The following is a 25,323-nucleotide window of genomic DNA, read 5'->3' on the forward strand; positions in this document are numbered from 1 at the left end:
AGTCCGAGTCCAGGCTGTTTGCAGGCCTCTCATCAGGTCAAGTGACTCTAACTCAAGTTGAGCTATTTCATGTGTTAATCTGCTGGAACTAATCGGGACCTTCTTACTGAATTTGTTCAGCGTTTTGCCCTGTTTAACAGGAGAAGCCGCCGTTACATAAGCAGATATACATTCCCCTCGCTGCTTTGCGTCACCTCGTCTCTCCTCACTCAGACGAGAACAAACACATATTTCTTCAGTCTTTGCTGCCACGTTCACAATGTCCGGTTTAGCCTGCCACCAACAGAGGCGAGGGTAAACAACTACATGTAACTCATCAATCAATCACCTTGAGCCCCTTGTTGGCCTTTAAAGAAGTTGAATAAAAAGCAACTAGAGCTATCTAAAAATGTTGCATGACAGTACTGTTTGAGCCAATATGTTTTGCGTACTGATGATTTTCTTACAAAAGGCTCTTATCACATGATGTCTTTGGGAACTTATCACAAACAAAAGGCTTTTGTGCAGAGCACTGATATCTGGAGCACAATCTCTACACATCACGAATTCACAAAAATGTGGATGTGACATTACAGTGAATGCCAGCACCATGATCAGCCCTTCCTTATCACCCCTCCCATGAGTTGACAGGGCAAACGCCTCATTAGAACACACACCCCTCCTCTTGTAACCCTCCCAGCCTCTCTGGTCCAACACGCCACGCTTGATTTAAATTTTTTTCCTCTTTTTCTTCCATTTGCTGAATGTGCTGCGATGTACGCGCTGTGGTTGAAATGCGTGACTGATTTAATAAGGAGAGTGTTTCCGAGGAGGGGGCTGCAGCAGTGGCTCCGTTCTCACTCGAGCCCAGGGACGGCCCTGTGAAGTGGTTCGATGCCTGCTGCATGGGGCCACTTTCTGCTGAGCACTGAGTTACACATGGCTCCACATCAAGAGGAATTAAATCAACGCTGCTGTTCTCTGCATGTCAAGACTGCAGCGAGGGGCAGCTTGGCTGACTTTACTCAACCGTGCTGTAATAACATCAAGGCTGGTTTGAACAGAGGGCAGCACAAACCAAAGCAGGCTGCACTCGTCCCCCTGCCACATGTGAACCAGCAGGTGCAGAAACCAAAACATGCACCAAAATCCACTTCTCCCTATCGCTGAGGAACAGGATGATGCAACAGTCGGGGTGTTTCATCCTATTCTGTAACCCAGAGATTTAATTATGTGCATCTGCGCTGCCATCAAGTGTGTGGGAGTCATATGGAATATTCTAGTAATTAGTGAAGAAAGCGTCTTTTAAAAGGAGGGGATGGGCAGTTCCTTCAGGCCTGTTTCATGTCTCTGGGCTCTTGAAATAACAGGTGTATCATCCTCAGAGTATCTGAGGAAGACACAAGCCAAGAAAAAAACATATTGACACGACTGATTCTGTTTGTGACACCAAGGGCGACGATGCAGAGGCTGAACCGATTGAATAATTCATGTGATTAATTATCTCCAGATATTACAGCACAGAGATGAACTTAATATAAAGGAATCCAATATGAAGTCGACGCCAACAGATGCTGCCTCTGACTCAAAGGAAGTAGGCTGAGGGTATAAGCCTGCCATTGGCCGACTATCTCAGCCTCCCTCCCCCTCTTCGGACCATCGCTGCATCCTGGGCTTAGCGCTGCCCAAGACAATTGTGAAACACAAACGAGCCAGAGGGTTTCTGTTTTATTTCTGTGCTGGAACGATAATGGGTGCAGCCGAGACTTTTCGAGCGCTGGCACAGCACGAAAACGAGGTGTGGAGACAGGTCTGCCTATGTGAGACAAGCAAGAATTGAGATGAAGCAAATAAAAAGTATAAAAACAGACAAACACATGAGGACCACTCACTCTTTTGTCCTTACATTTATTATCTTAACACATAACGGTAACAGGAGAGCGGGATAAGCCAGACATTAAATGCACAAAATATATCAAAACTCTGTCTGGGGAGACATACAAGTCAACTGCTGCCTCCTCTCTTTCACACAGCGATCGATAGAGAAGGGGTGAGGTTGGGGGGTGAGAGTGAGGGAGTGACGGTTTGAAGGTTAGAGGTAAAGCCCCTCCGGCGTGCCCTCCTGCTTCTTGTACAGGACGTTTTCCTTGGACTTCTTGAAGTCTTCGTTGGTGACTTTCATGCGGCGTTCCCGCAATGCCATGAGGCCTGCTTCTGTGCAGATGGCCTGGAGGACACAGAGAGGAAGAGAGTGTCAGGCTTGATTTTAACTTTATTAAGTGCATCTGTAAAACAAAACAGGTGCATAACACTGTGTAGAAATCCAGTGAAAATGGGTGTGGAAGCTCATTCTAATATGACTGGAACCAAAAGCACAGTAACGCTGCTTTGCGTTGTCAATTGGTCAGACTTTGTGTGTTTAGCTTTGCTGCTTAACAGGGTAAACTAGTAACTAGTGTATAATTAATCATCATATATTAATTCTAAAAGATATTATTTTGACTGGCCCCAGTTCAGAACACAGGATGAATGTGACAGCCACCTTTCAGGCCCACAAGGCTGTTTGGCAATCAAAAGATCAGAGTTTGGGTGGAGGCCTCACTTAAATGCTTTTACACTTCAGTCCACATGAAGTTCTTGAACACTAACAGTATCAGATAGCAGAAACGCCAGTAAATCCTTTTCTCCTCAATTCCAGCTATTGTAAATATAACGTTGACAACGTTAAAGCAATTAAATCTACCCGAAAAGTGGTGTAGTTCTATCAGATCCCACATGGGGGCAGCAGAGTCGAGTCAGTGAGAGGTAAAGATGGAAATGGGCAGTTACCACTCTGGATTGGACATAACACAATTAAATAAGTGTTGATGCTGCAGTAATTTCGAAAATCAGCCCTCGCGTCTACCCTTCAAACAGCTCCATAATGTTTCCCCTTTCTGCTGAGCCACCGTGTGAGCTGGCTCACTGCCAAGAAGTCCCACAATCAATAGATGGCTGGAGTCAGAGAACCGGGCCGGAGCAAATGAAGAAAACAGAGTACATCTCCCGAGCCAGGCTGCAGTTCGATTGGACACAAGCCCTGCCATGCTGCTTAATCCGCCCTTATGTTAACACAATGTACTCCTAAGACACCACGACATCTGGAGGAGTGAAGACAGAATGCGAAAGACTCACTGTCCCCAGCCATCATGTGTTCTGGCTATGGTGGGAAAATGTCAAGTTCTATTGTTCAACCCATCATTTGTAAGATTCTGTCTAATCTTAAGAACAACGCCGACAGTCTTACCTTAATGTCTGCTCCTGATAGGTCGTCCTTAGCCAGGATGAGGTCATCAAGGGTGACATCATCTGCTACTGTCATGCGGCTGGTGTGGATCTGGAAGATCCTCCTCTTGGTCTTCTCATCCGGCAGGGGAAACTCAATCTTACGGTCGATTCTCCCTGAGGAGAAGAAAACAGACACATCACACACCGCTGCTGCGAAGAGCTTCTTATTGTTTTGCTGATTTAAAAAGTTTAGGACATTTTATTCAGTAGACCAATGCCAACAAGTGACTGCCAGAGAAGAAGAAAACATGAACATTCAGTTCCAAAAGCAAAAATAAAATCTGGCATAGTTTGGACTTCCTGCCACGACTCGGCAGAATACAACCATTTCCCAAATGTCTAAAAGACAAACTGTAGGTATGCAGGCAGAATCAGCTCCATTCAGAGTCCCACTGACCAGGTCTGATGAGGGCCGGGTCCAGCGTTTCTATCCGATTGGTGGCCATGATAACTTTAACGTCTCCCCGCGAGTCGAAGCCATCCAGCTGGTTGAGCAGCTCCAACATGGTCCTCTGGATCTCCCTCTCACCACCGGAGTTCGAGTCATACCTACACAGCACAGCAGACATTTATCTGAAGAATTTATGGAATCCACTGCATCGCCCGCCATCCTCAGATGTGTCCACCCTACAGTCTTTGTTTTCACTGACCCATTTAATGGAGCTGTTTTCTGTCTTTTTCCATGTGAGGTAAAAGGCTGGGCCACATCTACAGCACAGGCTCATTTATTATTTATTTTTTAAGTCAAATTCCCACAAAGTCATGCACAGGCTCATTGACTCAAGTCAGCCAATATCCTACCTAACAACGTCTTCTTACATTTTGTTGCCAACAGGACAAGCTTAGCATACTTGTATTCTGAAGGTTTATGGTTGTATTTTTCTGTTTAATGTGGAAAAAAGCTGCAAAAACATTTCTTCTCTTGATGTTTTGAGAGTTCATTTTGTTTATTTATTAGACAAAAAAAAAGCTTAGAGAGCTTGTGGAACATAGCAAACCAAAGGAGTCATTCATGAGTCAGTGTGCCGGTGGCAGATGAATCCAACAAACCGGATTACTTTAAAGAACCCATCCTCTCCCCTGGCCCAGCCCCTCCCCCTGCATTCACAGCTGGTCACTGGGCTGACGGTGCCTGGTTGGAAAATTTTACCATATCACCCAGCCCTAGTGTGTTGCCACAGATCCTGGAACATCTTTTCAATCAATGAGAGAGAACAAGCTACAGCAACTGCCTTACATCATGCTCACCTGAAACACAGGCTTGCAAAGTGTGATGTGCCTCAACTAATTCGATGAATAAACTTTGTATACTGTGCAGTTTAAAAGGCTTACGTCATGTAAAATCTCCCAAACAGAAACAAACTTTCAGCTAGATGATGAAGAAAGTTACTCAGCCTGAACTGTTAACATGCTGTTAGGTAATGAATAAAAATAAAACAGTAATATATTAAGGCACAGCCAGTCATCACACTTACTAATCCAACACCTTGTCATCCCCTTCTGACTCCTCGACACCATATGTCGCACATTACCGCTGCTCTCATGCTCTCAGTCTCTCGCGTTCTGTCTGGAATACAGTCTGTACCTCTTAGTGCCGATGGCATCAATCTCATCGATGAAGACGATGGAGGGGGCGTGTTCCTCTGCCACTCTGAAGAGCTCTCGGACCAGCTTGGGCCCGTCTCCCAGGTACTTCTGGATCAGCTCTGAGCCCACCACACGCAGGAAGGTGGCGGATGTCTGATTGGCTACGGCCTTGGCGAGCAGTGTCTTTCCTGGTGATAAACAGGAACAGGTTAAGTGTAGTCAGTTAAGCGGTCCCCCTGAGACCCTGCTCACTGCTGGGTTTTATTCTAGCTGCCTAATATCCAGGTGGATGTTATCAACTATGGGCAGAACAGCAAGTCGAGCTTTCTGAGAGATTTAAATTGGTCTGTGATGTACCCATTTGGAGAATTCTCAGAGGAAGAGTGTGATGAAAAGCTTTTCAACAAAATGTCACTTCCGAGAGAAATGCTTTTCAAAGGCTCCTGATGTTTCCCGTGACATTTTCTTTCATATATCTCATTAAATTGTCGGATTTCATTTGGTATTTGTTTGTTTTTTTCTTTACTTGAACACAAGATGTATTTTCTGTCACTGGAAATCTCTCATGTGAATTTAAAAAGGCTTTCAGGAACCAAAAATAGCTCCCGCCGCCCAGGTGCCCCTAAAAGCAGCTCTAAAAAGGTCACACGCTTCACATTCTTCCATCATATCTGCTTTGTTCACCGTCTAAATGCAACAAAACATTCACACAGATGATAAGAGACTGATTCCATCACTAAAGGAAATGAATATATGCATTTACAAATTCACTATGTTTGATTGAGATGCCATTAAAAACAATTCTCTATCCAATTTGAAGAGACAAAGGTCAGAATTCTGGCTTTTTTTGACTAATCTTAGACACATGGATTCTGTCCATGTTCTGCTAACATTTATCTTTGTGCATACTGGCAGTATGATAGTAAATAAATGTATGACTGCTGACACCAACAAGGATTAAATACTGACAATGTGTCTCCTCCTTGCCTCTGAGTGCAAGTTTGTACTGTTACTCTACTTGTAACAGTGCTGATGTGTAGTTCTTTAAAAATGCACTAAGAAGGTTGGAAGGACTGTACAGACAGTCACAGCCAAGTTGAAGTGAAGACCACCTCACTTAACCTTTACTTCCTTCACTAATGAGGCTGTTCAGTGAAGAACACACCTGATTTGTAAAATGACTTTTTCTAATGCTGTACACTGTGACAAAGGTTGAAAAGGACACAGAGGCAGTCTTGGTAGTTCAGAAAATATCCTGCTTTGATGACACGGTTCAGGCCAGAAGAAGCATATTTCATCAGTGCAGTTTGTTGTTGTTCTGAATCATCACGCCAGTGTAACTCTGACGATGTAGCACTTTCATCAGTGGCATTACCAAGGGGCTGCAGGAGGTTAGCAACAGTCTCTCACCTTCCCTGTTGTGATGCCCTTTACAAAAGGTCCCAAGTGGCCAAATGGAATTTACCAGTGATACCAAACTGGGGCAGCAACACCTGTATCTGTGGATTTCATCTCAAAAGTACTTCAAACTAATGTGACGAACCGGGAAGTCAAAAGTTATGGTATAAGATGATTGTCTATAAGTGGTCGAATACTTTCTGATGCTGATTATGTTTTTTAACACGAAGTGCATGAGTCTGTTGATTACATTTGTTCAGCCTGCATTTATCTGTCTTAATACCCAATCATGACACGATTACCTGTTACCAATGAACCGGTTTACCTGTGGAATGTTCAAATCAGGCACTTTGGTGTTTAAGGAACATTAAAGCAAACGAACAACTACAAACAGGTGTAAAATTATATAGATGTAAGTGTCTTATAGTGTGGAACACTTCCCTGAACTTCTCTGGGACAACGCCTGCACCGGAGATTATCTTTGCCTTTGTCCTTATCAATGTTCAAATTCAAATCCCTCTGCCTGATGAACCTCAGGTTCTCACAGCTGGCATATATCGCGTTATAAGATCTCTTATGAAATCGAATGAGTCGAATGATCATCCATCCATCCATCCATTATCTATACCGCCTATCCCTTTCGGGGTTGCGGGGGGCTGGAGCCTATCCCAGCTACAATGGGCGAGAGGCGGGGTACACCTTGAACCGGTCGCCAGCCGATTGCAGGGCCACATGCAAGGACAAACCATTCACACTCACACTCACACCTACGGACAATTTAGAGTCATCAATTAACCTAATGAGCATGTTTTTGGTCTGTGGGAGGAAGCCGGAGTACCCGAGAGAACCCACGCATGCACGGGAAGAACATGCAAACTTCACACAGAAACTGACCTGGGGATCGAACCGGCAACCTTCTTGCTGTGAGGCACGCGCACTACCTGCTATGCCACCGTGCAGCCCCGTCGAATGATCATTTTTCAGGAATTTTAAAAGATTTTGCAATAGCATCTCAATTGAACTGAAGGGGGCAATGAGGTCTTGATCTGTCCCTGTTCATCCTCATCCGAGGTGATAACTTACATTAAACTAGTGTGTTGCAAATTTAGCCAGTTCAAAGGCTGCTGTACTTCTACATTGGGCAGGAAAAACCCACCATTACTTCTTGTCGTATTAAGTTCTAAATTAAGTTAATCCTTGAAAACATGGCTTATTCACATTCTATAAATAATCCTTTATAGTTTGGTTGTATCATTTGAAAATTTCTCCAAGTATTACCAGTAGCAACATTGACAGGTAGTTAAACTGTAAGGCAATCAATGTCTTATCTGAAGGGAGTTGAGGAAGGGATTATTCAATCAGCATCATATTTTAGTTGTCTGACCAATGACTTACTATCTTTATCTTTCATCTCTATCTTTGTCTTTAACCCAAAGAGGCCCCCAGAATGTAAAGTTTTGCTGGAGTTTGAAAACTGCTGACGGTAAAATGTTTCATGGGAGCACTTACCTGTGCCGGGTGGTCCATATAAGATGACACCTTTGGGTGGCTTAATGCCCATCTCTTCGTAATACTCTGGATGTGTGAGAGGCAACTCCACTGACTCCTGCATAAAACAAAAAAAGCCATCGTGTTAGGAGAAGATGATGAACTAATACAGCAACCAACACAACCATTCAACTTTATATTTTCATTGCAGGTTGAAGTGCATTTGTGACATACCTTGATCTCCTGGATCTGATTGTCCAGTCCACCAATGTCGGCGTAGGTTTCTTGTGGAGCCTTCTCCACCTTCATTACTGTCACCAAGGGATCAGTGTCATCCATCAGCACCCCGATCACAGCATGAACCTACAAATGATGCACAAAACAGGCCGATTACTAAGAACTTCCAAAACTTTCTTTAAAGTGTTTCAGGGAATTGCAGGATACTTACTGACTCTAGATCAGTTAAAGCAGTTAATAGCTGAGTATGAAACACTCGCGAGAAGTTATTTAACTGTAATAATTTTCTTTTCAGCGTCCTGAATCTGAACATTTCTAACAAATGTATCTTGATTAGAATGCATGTATTTTTAAAAAGGTATGCTTAAAATAAGGATTCTCACTGATTGTTACCTTGTGGTTTAGCAGGACAGAGCAGCCAGGCTCCAGCAGATCCTTATCCACAAAGGACAGGATGCTGACATAGTGCTCTGATCCCACTGAGGTGGAAACGATGGCGTGGTTGTCATCAATGATTTCCTCTAGAGTGCCAACAGACATGGGGGTCCCGCGCAGGTCGTCCACCTTTGACCTCTCCTCCTGTGAAAAAGGTAAGAACAGGATTATTGTATCTACATTAAACTCGAATATGCAGCACAAAAGCAGGCGAGGCACACATGAAAAGAGGGCTGACCTCCTGTTTCTCTTCCAGAGGCTTCATCTGCTCCTGGTTCCTGATGAACTCCTCCTCCATCAGCAGGTAGTCTTTGATCCGCTCCTGCTTCAGCAGCTTCAGGCGGCACTGAGTGTGAGGGGTTACTGAAAGGCAAACACAGGCCAGCATATGTAAAGCCTCCATGAAAAACAAAATAATGCACCACCAATTTGATACAGCCACAAACAGACTTTGCCTTCCCTCTAACGCTGGCTGTCAATGTCAAGTATTTCCCCCTCAATATTTACATCACATTACAATAGCATTACAGTCTCTCTACCAGGGAAGTCAGGGATAAAAGCAAAACAATATAACCAGTTGTATCTAGTGAGCTCAAATAGAGCCCGGCAAGAGACCTAAGAATTTAACACATCATAAACAACATAGCTCCAAAAACAGAGAGACAGGCCACCAGACAGATAAAACACAGTGTTTCCCCTACCATTGTACAGATCCCCAGGCCAAAAAAAATCAATATGCCAAAAATAAGCCACCTATCCATTCATTCATAAATCAATAATCATTTACATTAAGGAGCATCTCTGTGGAGCGCAACGTGAGTCAACCTGTTTCTTTGCCTAGCAACGATGTGAGTACCGCGGCTGAGAGCGTGGGCATATTTTATGGGATGTTTAAGGCTTGTAGCTAGCCAACTATGGCGCCGCCGAAGAGAAGAAAAAATATCGTGGGCGACAGACAACTTAATAAAAAGAAGTTTTGCTGCCAGACTCCAGAGCCAAGGAAAATAGATGAAGGGAGAGTAACAGAGGCAACTCAAAAAAAAAAAATGACAGGTGCAGGTGAGACAGAAGAAAGGGGGCAGAGTGCAGTGGAGAGGGGGGCTGCCCCAGGACCATTACTGCGGCTGACACCTGTCCGACGGGTGACTGCGGGCCCGGTCCGACTGGAAACCCAGTCAAAAAAAAGAAAAATACAGCTAAACACAGAACATCTGGCTGGGATCCCGACTGGCCTAATAACCATAAATACAGCCCTTGGTTGTACCACAGTCCCCATGGTAAGTTTCCAATTTGTTGTTTAGCTTTTATTTTTGTTCTGATTGAGCTTCTTTTTTTCTTTTTGGTAAGCAATAATGATGAAAATAACACAGACAACAGGCTGGTTTTCCACTAGAACCACTAAGGGGTCATTTTTCCCCAGGCATTGTCAAATGTATGTAACTCTGTTATAATAAAACGAACAAAAAACTTCTAAGTTTAATGTTTGTTAAATGTTTAAATTATTTATAACTGATAGAATTATTAATTATTATTATCAATTATATGTAGGAAATTCCCCTACCACAAAGCCTTGGTGAAGTTCTTCTCTAAACCGAGAAAAATCAAGTGCAGCACAGAACAATGCACACTGTGTGGCTGAAGTGCCATTTGTATGCAATAAATGCACCTTATTAAGTCACCCTCTCCTTGTGATCTTGAATACAGTCTGGGTGAACAAAAATTTGAATGCAAATATGATAATTGCAGAATTGCAGACTGCTTGCTGTGCCACCTGGCTTAATCCAACTGCGCCAATACACCATCCCACACGTCTCGTCTGTTTAGGGCTTTTTCGGTGGGTGCCACCGGGCATGAAAAAAATTCTAGGGGAAACACTGAAACACATCTTCACAAACTCTCCTCTTTCAGTTCCTTACCCAAAGGTAATTTGCTAGCAGCATCTGGTCCCTTAGTCTTCTTCTTTTTCTTGCCAACTCTGGTGGGAATTGGAGGCTCATACTTCTTCTTCTTATCCTTCAATTGGCACAAAGTGGGGTGACGTGTCAGAAAGGTTATAGGCAGAAACATGCAGGAGGAGACCAGTGTTAATCAAAACAGCGTGTGTGGCTGGATGGCCAGATAATGAGAAAAAAGCAGCTGAAGCACAACCAAATATCTTATGATGTTATACAGAAAAAATATGATTTAATTGATGGAAGGTTTGTCACATATTACAGCCCTAATTGTCATGTAAAACCATACAAAAACAGTAACATTTGCTGACCAAAACAACGACGTTAATACATGCATTGGCGAGTAGAAGCTGTGTCATTCTCACCTTGTCATCCTTCTTGCCTCCCCCCGGACCGTGGCCTCCACTCTGGCTTTGACCCTACAAAAATATCCGGCATTTGTCAATAAAGCTTTCAAGAAAAGAAGAAGAAAAGTCGCCACCCGAGCATTCTGAACTGTATAGACAAAGATTTCCCCTCCTAGCGAAGTTCAGTAACTTATTAGCCGAGCTGTTTACTGCAGTTAGCGTACCTCTCCGTTACGTTACCTGCCAGGATAGCTAAATTCAATGGAAAGACAAACTCTGTGACAGTAATGCCATCAACATAGAAACATGACCAACTTTATCGACAAGCTTATCTTAAAAATGATGACTTGCGAGTAAGAGTTAGGATAACGGCTGCTGCCAACAGAGAAAAAGCCAATTTAATACAGCTAACGCTAGCCTTCGGCTAGGAGGCTCATTCCTGCTTTTAATTCTGTTGTTACGTCGTAAACAAGACAAAAAAAATTCTGAATCTACATGACACCCCGAATATTAACCTTTCAAGCACAATAAGAGATGTTTTATCGGCGAACAAGACGTTTTAGTAAAACCAATATACGAGCCGCAGAGAAAATTGCTTGCTCACTTACCATTGTTACTTGTCGCTTTTAAGTGACGTCATAGGGTACGGCGTCTTTGTAGGACCAAAAGTCCTTAGGATGAGTCCGCTGTAACGCTACGTGACTAAAATGCTTTCTGTACAAAACTGCAGGCTACATTTATGATCTTATTGGTGATTTAACAATTTTATATTAAAGTTCAATCTGTCGTTTTTAATGCAAACATTGATTTATGTAGTTCAGCCTTAAATATATACATATATGCATATATATACATTTATATACGTGTGTGTGTGTGTGTGTGTGTGTGTGTGTGTGTGTGTGTGTGTGTGTGTGTGTGTGTGTGTGTGTGTGTGTGTGTTTCTTATATTTCTACTTTAAAAGGATTTCCTTAGACATTATGTCAGAAGTCAAGAAGAGACATTTGTGTACATCAAACCAAAACGTATTTGGCTGGAATGTTTCAAACACATCTTTATGGTCCACTAAACTGTATGTATTAGACTAACTTCAAAAAAGTATAATTTGATGAAATCATACTTTCAAGTCTATGAATTCCAGTGAAGTTGCATAAATGCGTAGAGACTTCATGGTCCAAACTCATTACAACAGCACACAGTGTGTTGTTTTAACGGAGGGTTTCCTTTGAACTTTATTAAATCCATTTAATTAACATCACATTATTGCACATTTTGACTGACTATTACTCATGTGGGCCATAATTAGAGGAGGTAAAGAAGCAAACTGCCAGCTTATTCATGTAATTACAACCATACAAAAAGTGAGTTTATTGTGTCATGAAGATGAACAAACGAACCAGCATGGTTAATCCCATCTTGAACATGTTAATACTTAGACGAAAGACACGCACTTAACAAGAAAAGGTAGACATTGATTTACGGCTTTAGGCACAGGGTTCCATCGTCAGTAGTCATGACCTTGGTGTGCAACATATAATAAAGTCGCAGGAATAATATTATCTTCATTTTGTTGCTGGACAAAAGCTTTCTTCACAGTGCATATGCTCGACTAGCACCAAGTGCCGCATGGATCTCAAGGTCTTTGTGTTCACCGAGACTATTAAATTAACTTGCTTGCTTTTTCTCCTCCCCTGTCGCTGTCATGCACATGATAAATCAATAATTATGCACACAATATTGACAACATCCCACCCATCCTAATTAAGTCATTAAGATAATTAGCTAATTGTTCAGAGCTGTTACTATGTGTGTATCTAATCCCTCTGGGCAGACATGTCTGTCTTTAACTGGAGTCAGAGTCAGATTCGGTGTCAGTGGTCTTATACGTATTGTCCTGTGTATTGTATTGCATATGTTACACACTGTATAATATGTATGATATATAATCACTGCTGGTTCCCTGCAAATGAAGGAAAAGCCATCCATAAAGGAAAAGCCATCCATTTTCATTTATCTTCAAATTTGCTCACAGTGTAGTCACACTCATCCATTCTTTACTCAGTTACCAAGCTTTCACCCCTTTGGTGAACAATAAAATCGCCAGCTATTAAGTTTATTCCCACTTCGCCATGAATAGAGTGGCCACCTCTGCAGCACAGCAGAATCAACCACATTTTCAGATCCCACATGATGATTCCATTAGAGTATGTTTCAAACTGTTTCCAACTCAGCGGATACGACAGTGGTGTCAGTAACTCTCTGGGAGTTGTCGTGACTCAGAAAAAAGCTTTAACAAAGAGCCTTTGTATGTTTGCATCTGTCCGAGTCTCGCCTGCAGCACACACACACACACACACACACACACACACACACACACACACACACACACACACACACACACACACACAGGCATTTGTTCAAAGCTGTAAGTATCTGTGTAGGCACAGCTTCTCTGACATATTCTCTGATACTCTATTAGGCCATTTTGTGTGTGCGCTTCAGTGTGTGATTTTGTGTGGGTAGCGTGCATGTGCATGAACATTGGCAGTGGCAAAGCAACATCTTTGCAGTTTGTGTGTCACAATATTCTGTCTCAGGTTAGATTGTCTCCAAAGCAAGGAGTGGAGGCTGCTAGATTCCAGTTATTTTAGTCAGTTTTATTATTCAGTGTAAGATTTCAGTGATTTGTTTGTGTCCGTGTTATTTCCTGCCTCGCTGCTGGTAAGTAATTGGCTTGCTGAATAGGTAGCTAACATCTCTGTGTTAGTATTGATGAGAGTAACATGTTCCCATGTAAAGTAAATACATAAAGTCAAGGTGGATTTTGACTCACATCATTAGTACTTTACAGAGTGTTGAATATGGAAGAGTATACAAATTAAATACATCCAAAACGATTGTGTGAAATGGATGAATAAAAGCTGCAGCAATTGACTGCTCACTCTGCCCTGCCCACTCACACAGCACATATCCAGTACAGTGATAATGATGCCAGATTTAACACTCAAAATTAGATTATGTTTTTTTAAGCATTGCATCCTTGATTTCAGACAAAGGCAGACAAATGCAGGCTTCTCATTTCTAGCCAGTGAAAATGCTGTCTGATCCCTGCAGCAGATGATTTTAAAATACGATAATATTGTTTAAAAAAATTCTGCTTCAAGCCTTCAAATATATTGTGGTAAAAGACAGAGGCGAAAGCTGCATGTGCTGCTGGGGTTGCTGGACAGTAAATAAAGATGCAATGTTAGCCTAAACTCTGCTAGCATCCAGGACCAGCTACCACACGGTCAGGATATACTACACAGAGGATGTGATGGAGCTAGAGAGAGGGCTGTGCCTTTAGGCCTTGGAGTTACTTTTGCAGGTAGTGAGTTAGTTAGGCAGACATACTAATGGATCCACCTGTTAGAGCAGATACCCAGTTGAATACACTCTTTTTGGTTTTGGAAAGACTGTACAAAGATGCTATCCTCTAAACAGAGTTTTGCTGTTAGGCCCCGTTCCACATGTTGAGGTTACAGTTCCAATTCTGATTGGATAACCAATATTTGGGGGAGGGGTTTAGCAAATGGTCAATTACATTACATTTCTTTCTTTTTATCCGAATATATTCTTTACTCTGCATATGTTTTTTAGTGCCATACACCATCTGGATCTCACCTCCTTCCTCTCAGTACACGCTGTGAACGGAAAAGGATTTTGCAAGACATGACTCAGATATAGTATTCTCACAATCATTATAATCATCCTCCAAAAACCAAAATGACCCTGCTTAAGAACATTATAGTATTCTGAACATCTGCATACTTGCTTGCTTTTATCAAAATGCACTGAAGAAGGTTGTCTCTGTTCTCTCACCCTCTGGAAAACAGATACTTTTAAGTCAGATACACCAAAGCTCAGTTGGTGATGTCAGAAGTGGAGCCTGGAGGATTTTCACCCTGCAATTTCCTCTCTGGTGCATTTACAAAGAGAATGAAGATGCCTATACTAGTATCTATCTAAATCAAGCATAATATTGCCCATAAGTCATCCTCCTGCTTCGCTGCTTTCATTGGAGTCAAGGTATGTTAGAAACAAGCTCATCTTTCTGTCGGCTGCCCCGCTTGATGTGAATCCAGGCAGCAGGAAAAAATACAAACCTAACATCGCTAAGCTAAAAACAAATAATGAGCCCTGGAGTGACTTTTTTTTTAGCAGAGTTTATAGAAATACCAACCACCTACAGGCCTGAACAACAGGTGTGAAAAGATCTGCAGTGGTGCTTGGATAATGTGCAGCAAACCACAAAGTAAACAGCAGTCTCACATAATAGGTTTCACCTCAGACTGAGACTACCCCACATTCAGCTTGAGATGGGTCTGCTTGGTGAGGTTCCTTTCGAGGGGTTTTGTCTTCTCTTTGTCATCGGAACAAATGAAAACAGCAGCACAAAAGAAGGAGGCCGCTGAATAGCATATAATATGGCTGTGTCTGAGTCATGAATGATGTGAATGAGAATGCAATTGATGGTCTAATTGTAATATTATGCATTCTATATTGAAATAAGTCAATTCAACATACAATTATGCATGAATTAGGCTTGCCATATGTAATAACTACTGTTAGACACAAAACCAAGAAACACTGATTTTATTAAAGCTATTTTTTCTCATTTATGTCCTTTACAGTGACAGATACAGTAAAGTGGACATGAGTAGAGTCATAGTGAGTATTGTGAAGCATGGTGGATGAGAGGAAGTTGCAGTTGGATGTGAAGTAGCATGTAGTGCATCAAGTCTTTAAGGCTTGTATACAAGGGCTCTAGGCAGGCTTTTTTTTTATCACCATGGAAACTGAATTCCTCACGGGGTAACATTCCGGCACTGTGCACAGTCCAGATGTGAGACTCCAGCAAACTATCATGCATAATTCATGTAGCCATGTTCTTGAAATTGGGCTGAGAGGGTTTGATTCTAAGCTGTAGGTGTGGGGGTCAGCTGGCTTGCCGATGGAAAGGATGCATTACGTAGTCATAAATACAGTCTTGTGCACCACCCAGATCTTTTTTTTTTTTCTTCAGGACGGCAGCCAATTTGTCAGTCAAGGGTCAATTTGTCCTTACTCATCTCAGCCTTTTGAATCCTTTAAAAAGGATCCATGCTGTTTCCCCCTATCTGTCCACACTAGTCTCTGCCAACCGGTTGTTCATGATGCCGAGGGCGCCCACCCCTCCTGAGAATCCGTTCTGACGGGAACTGGAGCTGGACTGGCGCGGGTGCCCAATGGCCATCTCCGAAAGCTGCTTCTGCATGATGGCCAGATTCACCTACAGGAGGAGAGAGGAACAAGGAAATCAACACATGAGGACGGATCTTATGTCTGTTTATGGAAGTGGGACGTGCAACCAGTGAAGCCTTGCAAAAACAAGCATTAATACAATGTGTTGGGGGCAGGCACATCTGATATCACAGGTGTGATGCGGGGCTACCAGATGGTGTTTTTTCCTCCCCTTAGGTGTGTCGATTTAAGTGAACAAAGACGACAAATACTGAGCAAGTGCGACTGACAGAAACCAGATATTTACTCTCCCACACACCAATCTTTCCCCTTTAATTTGCCCTCTACACAGCAATGGGTGGAGAATGTGCACAACTGATTTGTAATACTGTTGTTCAGTCAATGTTAAATCTAATGGAATTGATCTGTTTTACACAGAATTGTGTACTGTGTAAGCTGTATTTTTAGCCAAGCATCCACTACTATGATCCAGACTGACAAATTGACTGACATGACATTTTGTACAGACATTCATAGCCCCCTGTGGTTGAAGCCTACTTACTTTGCTAACCCACTGACTTTCACTGTGATGCCGCTTTAAGATGAACATTAAAAAAAATTTGTGAAATGTCTAACAAATGAAGGGATTGACATGAAATTATTACAGAGGTAACAAATCGTAATAAGTCAAATGATATTTCATCTATTATCATCATCATCAAGTCAAAATTTTTATTTATCCAATGTTTTTTTTTTTTTTGACCAAATACCTGCAAAACTAATGGCATTCCCATCAGCCTCAGCTGTACATATTCTTTGGTGCTGATTAACAACTGCTGGTGTGCAAATATGCTAAACTAAATGATGAAGTGGTAAACAGAACCTACTTAGCATCAGCATGTTAGCATCGTCCTTCTGAACATGTTAGCATGCTGAATTTAGCGCTTAGCTCAAAGCACAGCTGTGTCTAAGTGCACCCTCAAAGAGCCACGAGCATATCTGTAGATTCTTAGACTTGTAGTGACTAAAACAATGAGTCTTAATAATAAAACGTGTGGACCTGCAGATTTGATCATCAATATCTCAATCAGTATTTTTGCACCTGTGCCCAAAGCGAAGGGGAAGAATTTGGATAATGTGTAGTCCTTTAAGAATATTGGGAGCAATAGTTTATCTCAGATCATCAATGTTCACCTGAAATAAAATGATTTGTGTCTTAACTAAAGGCGGCCTTTCATAGTCAATGTCTATACAGACAAGCCCAATATTCAGACTGCGCTGCCATTTTGTTTCACTTCGTTCATATATTGTTCTATATTACAGAAATCGCTGAACAAATCAGTAGGGAGCCGATCACCATGCACTGGTGAAATTTTTCCTCCGCCTTTAGCCCATCCTGGTAAGTCTTTCCTCTGCGGCAGACCAGGAGCAGTGGGCTGCCATCCGACCTGCGCCCAGGGGACCCAGTGTTCTTCGTTGTCATCATTGGTCAGGTGGTGATCTTCTTGCATGTTTTTAGAGGGGGGTTTCATTTCATGGAGGATCCCCCAGGTGAACACAGGGAGAACATGCAAACTCCACACAGAAAGGCCCCCTTTTTTCCTCAAGCAGCAGGCACCGAAGGCATGGTGGAGGACACCACCCGGCACCCACAGCGGGAATCGAACACCTTCTAGCTGTGAGGTGATAGTGTTATCACCGTACCACCATGCCGCCAAAACTTGGGCACAACTGTACTTGCTAACATGCTCGCAATTAAAATGCTAACATGCAGATGTTTAGCAGCGTCAATGTTTACCACGTTCACCATCTTGGAACGTGCCAAATGTTAATGCAAACCACCTGATAGTGGTTGAGACAGTTCACTCAAGACCACCGATGACAACCTGCAGGGGCCGTAGAGAAAAACTCTAACAGTGAGCACTGACCAATGAATGTCTTTACAAAACTTTGATCAACTCCATCAAGAAGAAGTTGAGATATTTCACTGAAAACTTTGACCTGCTGATGACAACTAAATTTTTGATAATTAAATGTTGTGATAATAACACATTACTGTTTGGTATGACCATGTAGGCCCATATCTGTATTATATCTGTATTACACAGAGTGTTACTTGTAACATGTTTTTTTGTTTTTTCTGTTTAGTTTGCGTCTAGATGGTTTTATGTTGTTTAATCACATCCTTGCTGTATCACACCGTGCAGTCTACTGATTTTCTCAGTCAAAACCCTGAGGCTCTTTAATCAGAAAGATCCAGAGTGGGAGCCAGTAATCGTAGGCTGAGTGAGCATGGTTTTGACATAGAACAGCTCATGCTGCGTGTTGCTCGTGTCTGAAAAGGGTAGAATTAACAGAAATTTAGTATTCAGAGAAATTTTGTACATGTACATGTACACCCCTGATTCCAAAAGAGGTGGGAGGCTGTGTAAAACACATAAAAACACAATCCAATCATCATACAAACTTTGTTTACTGACAGCAGTGTTCCTGAGCCCATGTAGTAACATCCGTTTTTCAATCATGTGTTCACGAAGTGGTGAACCCCCCTCACCATCCTTTCTGATAGACTGAGCCTTTCGACATTGCCCCTTTCACACCCAATCATGATACTATCACCTGTAACCTGAAACGTGTTGCTGCATCAAATTCAGCATAAGTGAATATTTCCAAAAATCAATGAAACTGATGAGGATAATATTATATACAGGCAGCCCGAATCTTTGCTAAACTATGATTGCATACTTTCATTCCATTTAGAGGCCATAATTATCTGTTACATGTATTTTATGGTGCGTGTTATGCAGCATGTTATGGCTCATAATGAGTTTCCGCACTAAACACGAGTCCATGTATGCAAGATTATTGACTAAATTTGTTTCTGCTACTGATGTGAGCAGTATAATCAAATTCCTCTTGGAGATAAGTGAATGCTCTGCGTACAAGAACATGTGATTTCATTAGATGGGTGGAATACCTCACAAGCTGTCAGTCACAGCCCTGAAGCTCTCACCTTGTTAGCTGCTAGAAAATCCCTCATTGAGATCATCTCCCCAGACATCCTGCGCCCAGTGTCAGTCTCGCTCTCGTTGATGGCGTCTGTCTCAATCGAGGGGTCTCTGCGAGTGCGCAGGTGACCCGGGGCCACCACATTTCGTCGGGGGTGCCGGTGCGGGTGGTGACCCCTCCTGGGGAAACAGCAGCGGCAGGGGGCCTCCAGCCTCCTCAGCAGCCAGTTGAGGACCTGCTTGATGACGATGGAGATGACGTTAAAGAGGGAGTAGATGCAGCATACGCCGGTCAGGATGAAGAAGAAGTTGCCCAGCCGATATGCAGCCGTGGCGTGGCCTTCGTAGATGACCCGTTGGCTGCTCACCATGTCTCCAAAACCAATGGTGCTAAAGGCCACAAAGCAGAAGTAGAGCGAGTCCAGGTAGCCCCAGCCCTCCGCTGCTGAGTACATGAGCGAGGCACAGCAGGACACCAAGATGGCTGCCGCTCCTAGAATGAGCATGACACAGTAGACCGAAGGCTTCCAGCCAGCCAGATCCTCTCCTTTTCCTCCTGCAACTCCCCCAGCTCCACTCGCTCTGTTCCCCTCCGAGACTCGCTGGCCATTTTGTGGGAGCACAGCTTTGTTATGGCGCCGTTCGTGACAGGACTTGAGGACAATGGCGATGACGGTGATGACACGCTCCAGAAAGAGGTTGAAGAAGAGGATGGTGGCCGCACAGCCCAGCAGGCCATAGAACATCAGGAATACCTTTCCTCCAATGGTGGCAGGCGTGGTCATCCCAAACCCTGAAATACACACAGAAACATGAAGCAATAAGTAGAGATCTGCATCGCAACACTGGTCTTTTTCAAGATTAAATGAGGTGACAAGCATTACCATCACTTGAAAATGGCTTAGTCAAACACACACACAAATAAAACACAGTGCTTTTGCAGAGAAGATGAATGTGGTCATTGCCCCCATCTGACATAGCTTTTAAACCAAACTCGCATCCACTCGGTCATAAAGACAGCTAATTGCTGATCTCTTCTTCTCAGTGAAATTTACACTCACACAACTGCCTCAGTCCACTGGGTTGCCATTGGTGACGTGCACTCCCTCTCTATCTCTCACTTTAAGAGCTGAGGTGTTTTCGGTCCAAGCACATCACCGCAATCAGTCCCGAAGTGTTGGTTAGTCGAACATACATCACTGTATGCCCCATGGTTATCTGGCAATTGAAAGACCCACTGGAGTCATTTCACATCTCAATTTGATCATTTTCTCTCATTTTCAAAGGTTTGAGCCACTTCAAGTGGTTGTACCCGGAGGGGAACTGAGACGCTGTTTGTGAGTGACTTCTCCTTTGTCTCATGCGAACTGGCAGATGAGTAAAATGGGAGTCAAAGTGAGGGGTCTTTCAATCGACTGCACCGATCTCAGTGATGTCTCTTTCTCATCCCTCATTTAACACTGAAAGCTCAGTGAAGCAATCTCCGTCCGTCTGTTCCTCTTTTCCAGCTTATTACAGGCATAACATTGTCATAATGTTATCACAGTTTTTATGGTGATGTGCTTTCGTGGTGTGATGAACTGATTGCATACAGGAATCAGCAGCTGTAAATTCTTGCAACATGAGAGCTCTTTTCACCTGAAAAACAAAGATAAATGTTACTGTATTTTGTATCATGAAAAACATACTCTGCAGCTGACTAATTGCCACTGTGGCACAGGCAGGCTTCTTGTGGAGGATTTGATTGCCTCCACATTCGCATTCGTTCTCAAGGTGCTAATTGGGCTGCAGTTTTTCACAACAATAAAGCCAAATGAACTGGATTTTATAGACGTGTTTTTCTTTCCTTCTTGTTTTGTGAGCTCACTTAGATGTGATGTTGGTGAATCATTTGACCTGGTTAATAAAATATACATGACAGAAATGAGAGAAAATAGTGTGCTGTGTCAGCATGACATCTGTGTCATGATGACAGTCCAAAAGCTCTGAGCATGGTCCATGTTAAGGGGGGTCCTCAGCTGTGCTACATAGTCCTGACTTCAGCCTCCCTCGATGAAGAAAAACACTGAGAGGAATACTTTGTCTTTTGGGCAAGTACACATAAACACTTTATGAGAGTTGATGATTCAACTCTCACATTTTTAAATATCTAGCTACAGCCAGCAGCTGGTTAGCTCAGCACAAAGACTATAAATGGGGAAATGGCTATCTTGGGTCTGTCTGCCAGTAACAAAATCCCCCTTGGACCACCTCTAACACTAACTAATTAACACATTATGTCTTCCTGAAGTGGTCGTCATGTTGAGGTTGCTAGTAAACCAAAGAAAACCCAAGTCTAGCAAACCCTGGACGGATTGTGTTGCCTTTGGAATACCAGGCTAGCTGTTTCCCCTTGTTTCAAGCCGTTGTGCTAAGCTAAGTTAGGTTAGCCTGCTGCTGGTTGTAGTCCCATTACAATTTTTTGTTAAACACTATCCTCGGGGTTACATTGCACAGAAATGCAGGACTCTCACAGATAAAGTAACAATCCTATAAGTTTCTGTTATGGCCATTAAGGTAGTTTTCATGTCATTTTTGAGGCTGATGGGTGTCAATACTACATTACCCATGAGCCACTGAAGAAGCCAGTCAGGGCAGATTCAAATCTGCGTCTTTGAATATGTGAACCAAAACACATCTGAATAGTAGCAAAATTGAGTCCACACATTGTTTTCTGCTGTGCATTGTGTTTCCAGTTCTCTTTACACCATAATCACAGCTTCCACCATGAGTGGTGCACGTAACAGAATGAGGCTCTGTGATTGGATGTTTCTTGGTAGATGTGGTTAACTTTTATGCACACAGACTTTTTTCCAAAGAACTTTTTGTTGACTAACACAGCTGGAAGTTCTGCAGCTGTGACCCAGCCCACATGGGGAAAATAACTTTGCTTGGCTAGGCTATTTAACAGATACATGAGAGCTCGAACGATTTTCTCATCTAAGCAATCAACTCATTTCCCAAAATATCGAACTATTGCTTTCACCTTGACAACAAACCCATCTTTGTACAATGCTTTCATCTATTTTAATTACCACAATCTAAGAATAAAACTTTTTTGCCATTAACTGAAATGCAAACATGAGGACTTGTTGTGCATGATGTTCTGACCATGTATTAACCTCTCTGATGCACACAGTACTCTCCCTGAGTATGCAAAATAATGGCATGTTCGCAGGGACCTGTCCCTTCAGCTATATACATACTTCAAAAACTGAGAAATTAGAATATTAGTTAATTGTTGACTTGACACAACTGGATTCACAGTGACAAGCGGGACCTAACAGCATACTTTATCTCTGCAGGAAGTTACAGCAGTGATGACATCAAGCAATTTCCTGATGACAAATCTGTCATTTGTTAAGATCAGAGAAAATATGCAGTCTCAGTAGAATTAGTGCAGACACTACTTACACTGTTACAACCTCCAACTGAGCCTTGTAGCAGCACAGTCACTGACTATGGAGCCATATGTTAAAGCATTTTGAATCTGCCAGTGTTTCTGATTTCATGTCAGAACAGAACAATGATTCTTGTTCTCTGAAGAGGCCACTTGAATGCTACTCGATCAAATATGGGATGAAGTCTTTACTACTCGGTCAGAAGTCTCAGGAAAGCTGCTATTAGAGCAGAGCAAAACAATTTCTTTCAGATAGCCATGTCGAAAATTGTCAGTGGCTTCAGGAATCATGGGAGAATGATAGAATTGCCTCTCTTTTTGAGCCACTGTCCACCAGAAAAATCTGCCTAAAAACACAGGGAATGATACTGAAAGAAGAGTATCTCATGATAAAATGTCTCCGGCTAAGAACTTGATACAGCCTGGTGCTCTCCTTCAAAAATGGTGATGGCCTTAGCTAGTCATCCAATCAGTGGCCTGTCAAACTGTCAATCATTACGGATCACCTCACTTCAGACAAAGATGTCGAAATGGCACATCGGGTTCTGAGAACGGGAAAAAAAGTTTAAAAAATAAGTGTGCAAGTATGAATTGGGGTAACGACAACAAAAGACCGAAATTTTATTGTCACTATGTGTAACAGTGTATAACAGTGCTGTTGATTGAAAGGATGGCTCAGTTTCTCTGCTCTGTCTGAGGTACTTACATCGATGCCTCCAGTGCTCTTAGACAGTCCTGGGCACAGCCAGTGCTGAAATGGAGAACGTGGTGTCAGGGACAAATCTTGTTCTGGAGCAGGCATTAAAGTGCCTTTTTTCTCAGTCTAGTTTTGTTGAACCCAGTGAATCAAATCGCAAGCACTGAGTCGAGACTGAGAGAAGCTGAACAGCTGGATGTCACTCTAAAAATGACTTAGAGGTGGATCTCTGAACAGTGAACAAACATCCAGGAACAGATAGGAGGATCTGACTTGAATAGACATTTCTCACTACTGAATTTTGACTTGTCAAGCATGGGTATAACTAAAGGTACTAATTATGGCTTCATTTTATTCTGATAGTGTGCATGCTGGCTCAGTGCATGGCTCACCAGTGCACATAATCACTAATGCTGCAAGGACAAGTCGAAAATGAGCATGCTACAGAAAGTATTTTGCATACCACCATCTGATTAGGAGGTTGTATCTGCAATGTGTGAAAGTTTAATTAAACCTGACCTGCCTTCTGACCCCTCTCCATACAAACTGCAGCGAGGGCAGTAGAAAGACTATAAAAAGTGAGAAGCCTGATAAATGGCCTTGATGGGGGAGAGTTTGTTATTTAGCCTGCAAAAGAAGGAAGACTATGCATGACAATTTGTGACACGGTGAGTCAGAATATAGGCAAACCAAAGAAGCTGTAACAATATACGAACGCACACACAGACAAAGCATAAGAGCACACACACACAAGTTTGTACCTGATGGCGTCCACAAAGACAAGTTTAATGGGGGGTTTTAAAATGTGTATGTTTTTAGAAAAATGCACGGTTTTGAGAACGTCTGCCTTATACACAGCTTTTAAATCTCCACATCTCACCAATGGTCGACACCACAGTTCCCACGAAGTAAAAAGCACCGGTGAAGTCCCATCGAGGTCTGATTGTGTCCACACGGATACCGGCTACGTTCGCCTCCTCGTAGTTCCTCAGGAAGTTATTCAAGTCTTTCTTACTCAGGTTATACTTCTGGCTGAAATGCTCGAACCTCTGCGCCCAGCGTTCCTTCGCCTCTCGCTCCTTTGGCTCTTCCAGCGCTGAGAACACGGCGGCCCCACAAAGGAGATAAATGATGATGAACAACGCCAGCAACAGGAACCTCGCGTTATCCTCGTTTATTGGACCGGAGCCGCAGCAGCAACCGCTCCTACATGCCATTATGTAGCTGTTGTCAGCGCGGTGCAGCTGCAGTGAGGGACCTGTGGCATGGTGGTCTCGAATAAAACGCACGGTCCTCGGAAGAAACGTTGACGAGATATTTTTACGACAGAAAGGTCCTGCGCAATACAGTTAGATTGTTCTTCAGGCAGGTAATGCTCGAGTTGTCCAAATGCGGCGGATTTGGCATTTTGCTCCTGAGCCTCAATGCGCAGTCCAAGTCCAAACCGTGCAGCCAAACGCGTCCTCTGACGGCTCCTCAGTTCATTTCCGCCGGCTACACTCTGAGCTCTGGGCTGTCAAGAGGCTCAGAGAGGTGCAGAGAGCCGTGCAGGAACCTGTGGATGCAGAGAGTCGTGCTGTTGTGCTCTCCGGTCCTGCCTCTCCAAGAGATCCCCACCCCTGAGCGCGCGTTTTACGCACCGCGGACTGATCACCACCATAGGAAGGAACTTACAGCCTCTGTCCACCCATCGCCGTGTGCGAAGTCTGTTCGGTCAAATCTGGTAAATTCTAGTGGTAATTTCACGATTTCTGCCTAAAAAAAGGCACGATAAAAGCCGAATCTGATCACCAGCCCCGAACTGGCCTGAAAATGTTCTCCATGTTCCCAACCTTGGAGGTTTGATTCTGACAATATAGAGCGCGTTTGCATAGTGGGATCAATATCACTTGACCTTTCTGGGTTCTGATGAGGGATTCATGCTCCTGCCCCTGCTTACCCGGGGACGATGTTAGCAAATGTCACAACGGAACGACGGTTCGAAATAAATTATTCAGGATCGCAGGGACAACAAAGCGGTATTTCTGTAAAACTGGGAATTGAACAACATGATGATGCGTCCACGACCAACTCAGACGTATGGACAGAGCTGCAGCCTTTCTAGGTCACACTTTGTTGAACATCATGATACCACATGAGTTGTAACTATCAAGGACTCGAGTTTGAAAT

The 25,323-nt window shown here is 43.0% G+C and overlaps 2 protein-coding genes across 2 annotated transcripts; both read right to left on the reverse strand.

Moving 5' to 3' along the window:
- Positions 1-1,870: 1,870 nt before the first annotated feature.
- On the reverse strand, positions 1,871-11,390 carry LOC139347420 (26S proteasome regulatory subunit 4). Its single transcript, XM_070987012.1, has 11 exons — positions 11,359-11,390; positions 10,769-10,822; positions 10,368-10,464; positions 8,690-8,814; positions 8,410-8,595; positions 8,014-8,142; positions 7,801-7,897; positions 4,892-5,081; positions 3,704-3,855; positions 3,266-3,420; positions 1,871-2,206 (listed from the first exon to the last, which is right to left on the reverse strand). The coding sequence occupies exons 1-11, from the start codon at positions 11,359-11,361 to the stop codon at positions 2,072-2,074; spliced, it is 1,323 nt and encodes a 440-aa protein (XP_070843113.1). The 5' UTR covers positions 11,362-11,390; the 3' UTR covers positions 1,871-2,071.
- A 3,977-nt stretch (positions 11,391-15,367) lies between these two features.
- Positions 15,368-24,779, reverse strand: kcnk13b (potassium channel, subfamily K, member 13b). The gene is made up of 3 exons (XM_070987530.1): positions 24,035-24,779; positions 19,024-19,811; positions 15,368-16,059 (listed from the first exon to the last, which is right to left on the reverse strand). Exons 1-3 carry the CDS (start codon positions 24,369-24,371, stop codon positions 15,904-15,906), a joined length of 1,281 nt encoding a protein of 426 aa, XP_070843631.1. The 5' UTR covers positions 24,372-24,779; the 3' UTR covers positions 15,368-15,903.
- Positions 24,780-25,323: the final 544 nt, after the last annotated feature.

The sequence above is a fragment of the Chaetodon trifascialis genome, chromosome 19 (genome assembly GCF_039877785.1).
Source record: "Chaetodon trifascialis isolate fChaTrf1 chromosome 19, fChaTrf1.hap1, whole genome shotgun sequence".
Lineage (NCBI taxonomy): Eukaryota > Metazoa > Chordata > Actinopteri > Chaetodontiformes > Chaetodontidae > Chaetodon > Chaetodon trifascialis.

Excerpts from the sequence above, each read along its gene's own strand:
- kcnk13b (XM_070987530.1), bottom strand. The coding sequence starts at position 24,371 with ATGGCATGTAGGAGCGGTTGCTGCTGCGGCTCCGGTCCAATAAACGAG. Across the intron at positions 19,812-24,034 it reads AACTGTGGTGTCGACCATTG|GGTTTGGGATGACCACGCCT; the intron begins GTGAGATGTGGA and ends TGTGTATTTCAG. Across the intron at positions 16,060-19,023 it reads ATTTTCTAGCAGCTAACAAG|GTGAATCTGGCCATCATGCA; the intron begins GTGAGAGCTTCA and ends CTCCTCCTGTAG.
- LOC139347420 (XM_070987012.1), bottom strand. Across the intron at positions 8,143-8,409 it reads CTGTCCTGCTAAACCACAAG|GTTCATGCTGTGATCGGGGT; the intron begins GTAACAATCAGT and ends CATCATTTGTAG. Across the intron at positions 7,898-8,013 it reads ATCAGATCCAGGAGATCAAG|GAGTCAGTGGAGTTGCCTCT; the intron begins GTATGTCACAAA and ends TGTTTTATGCAG.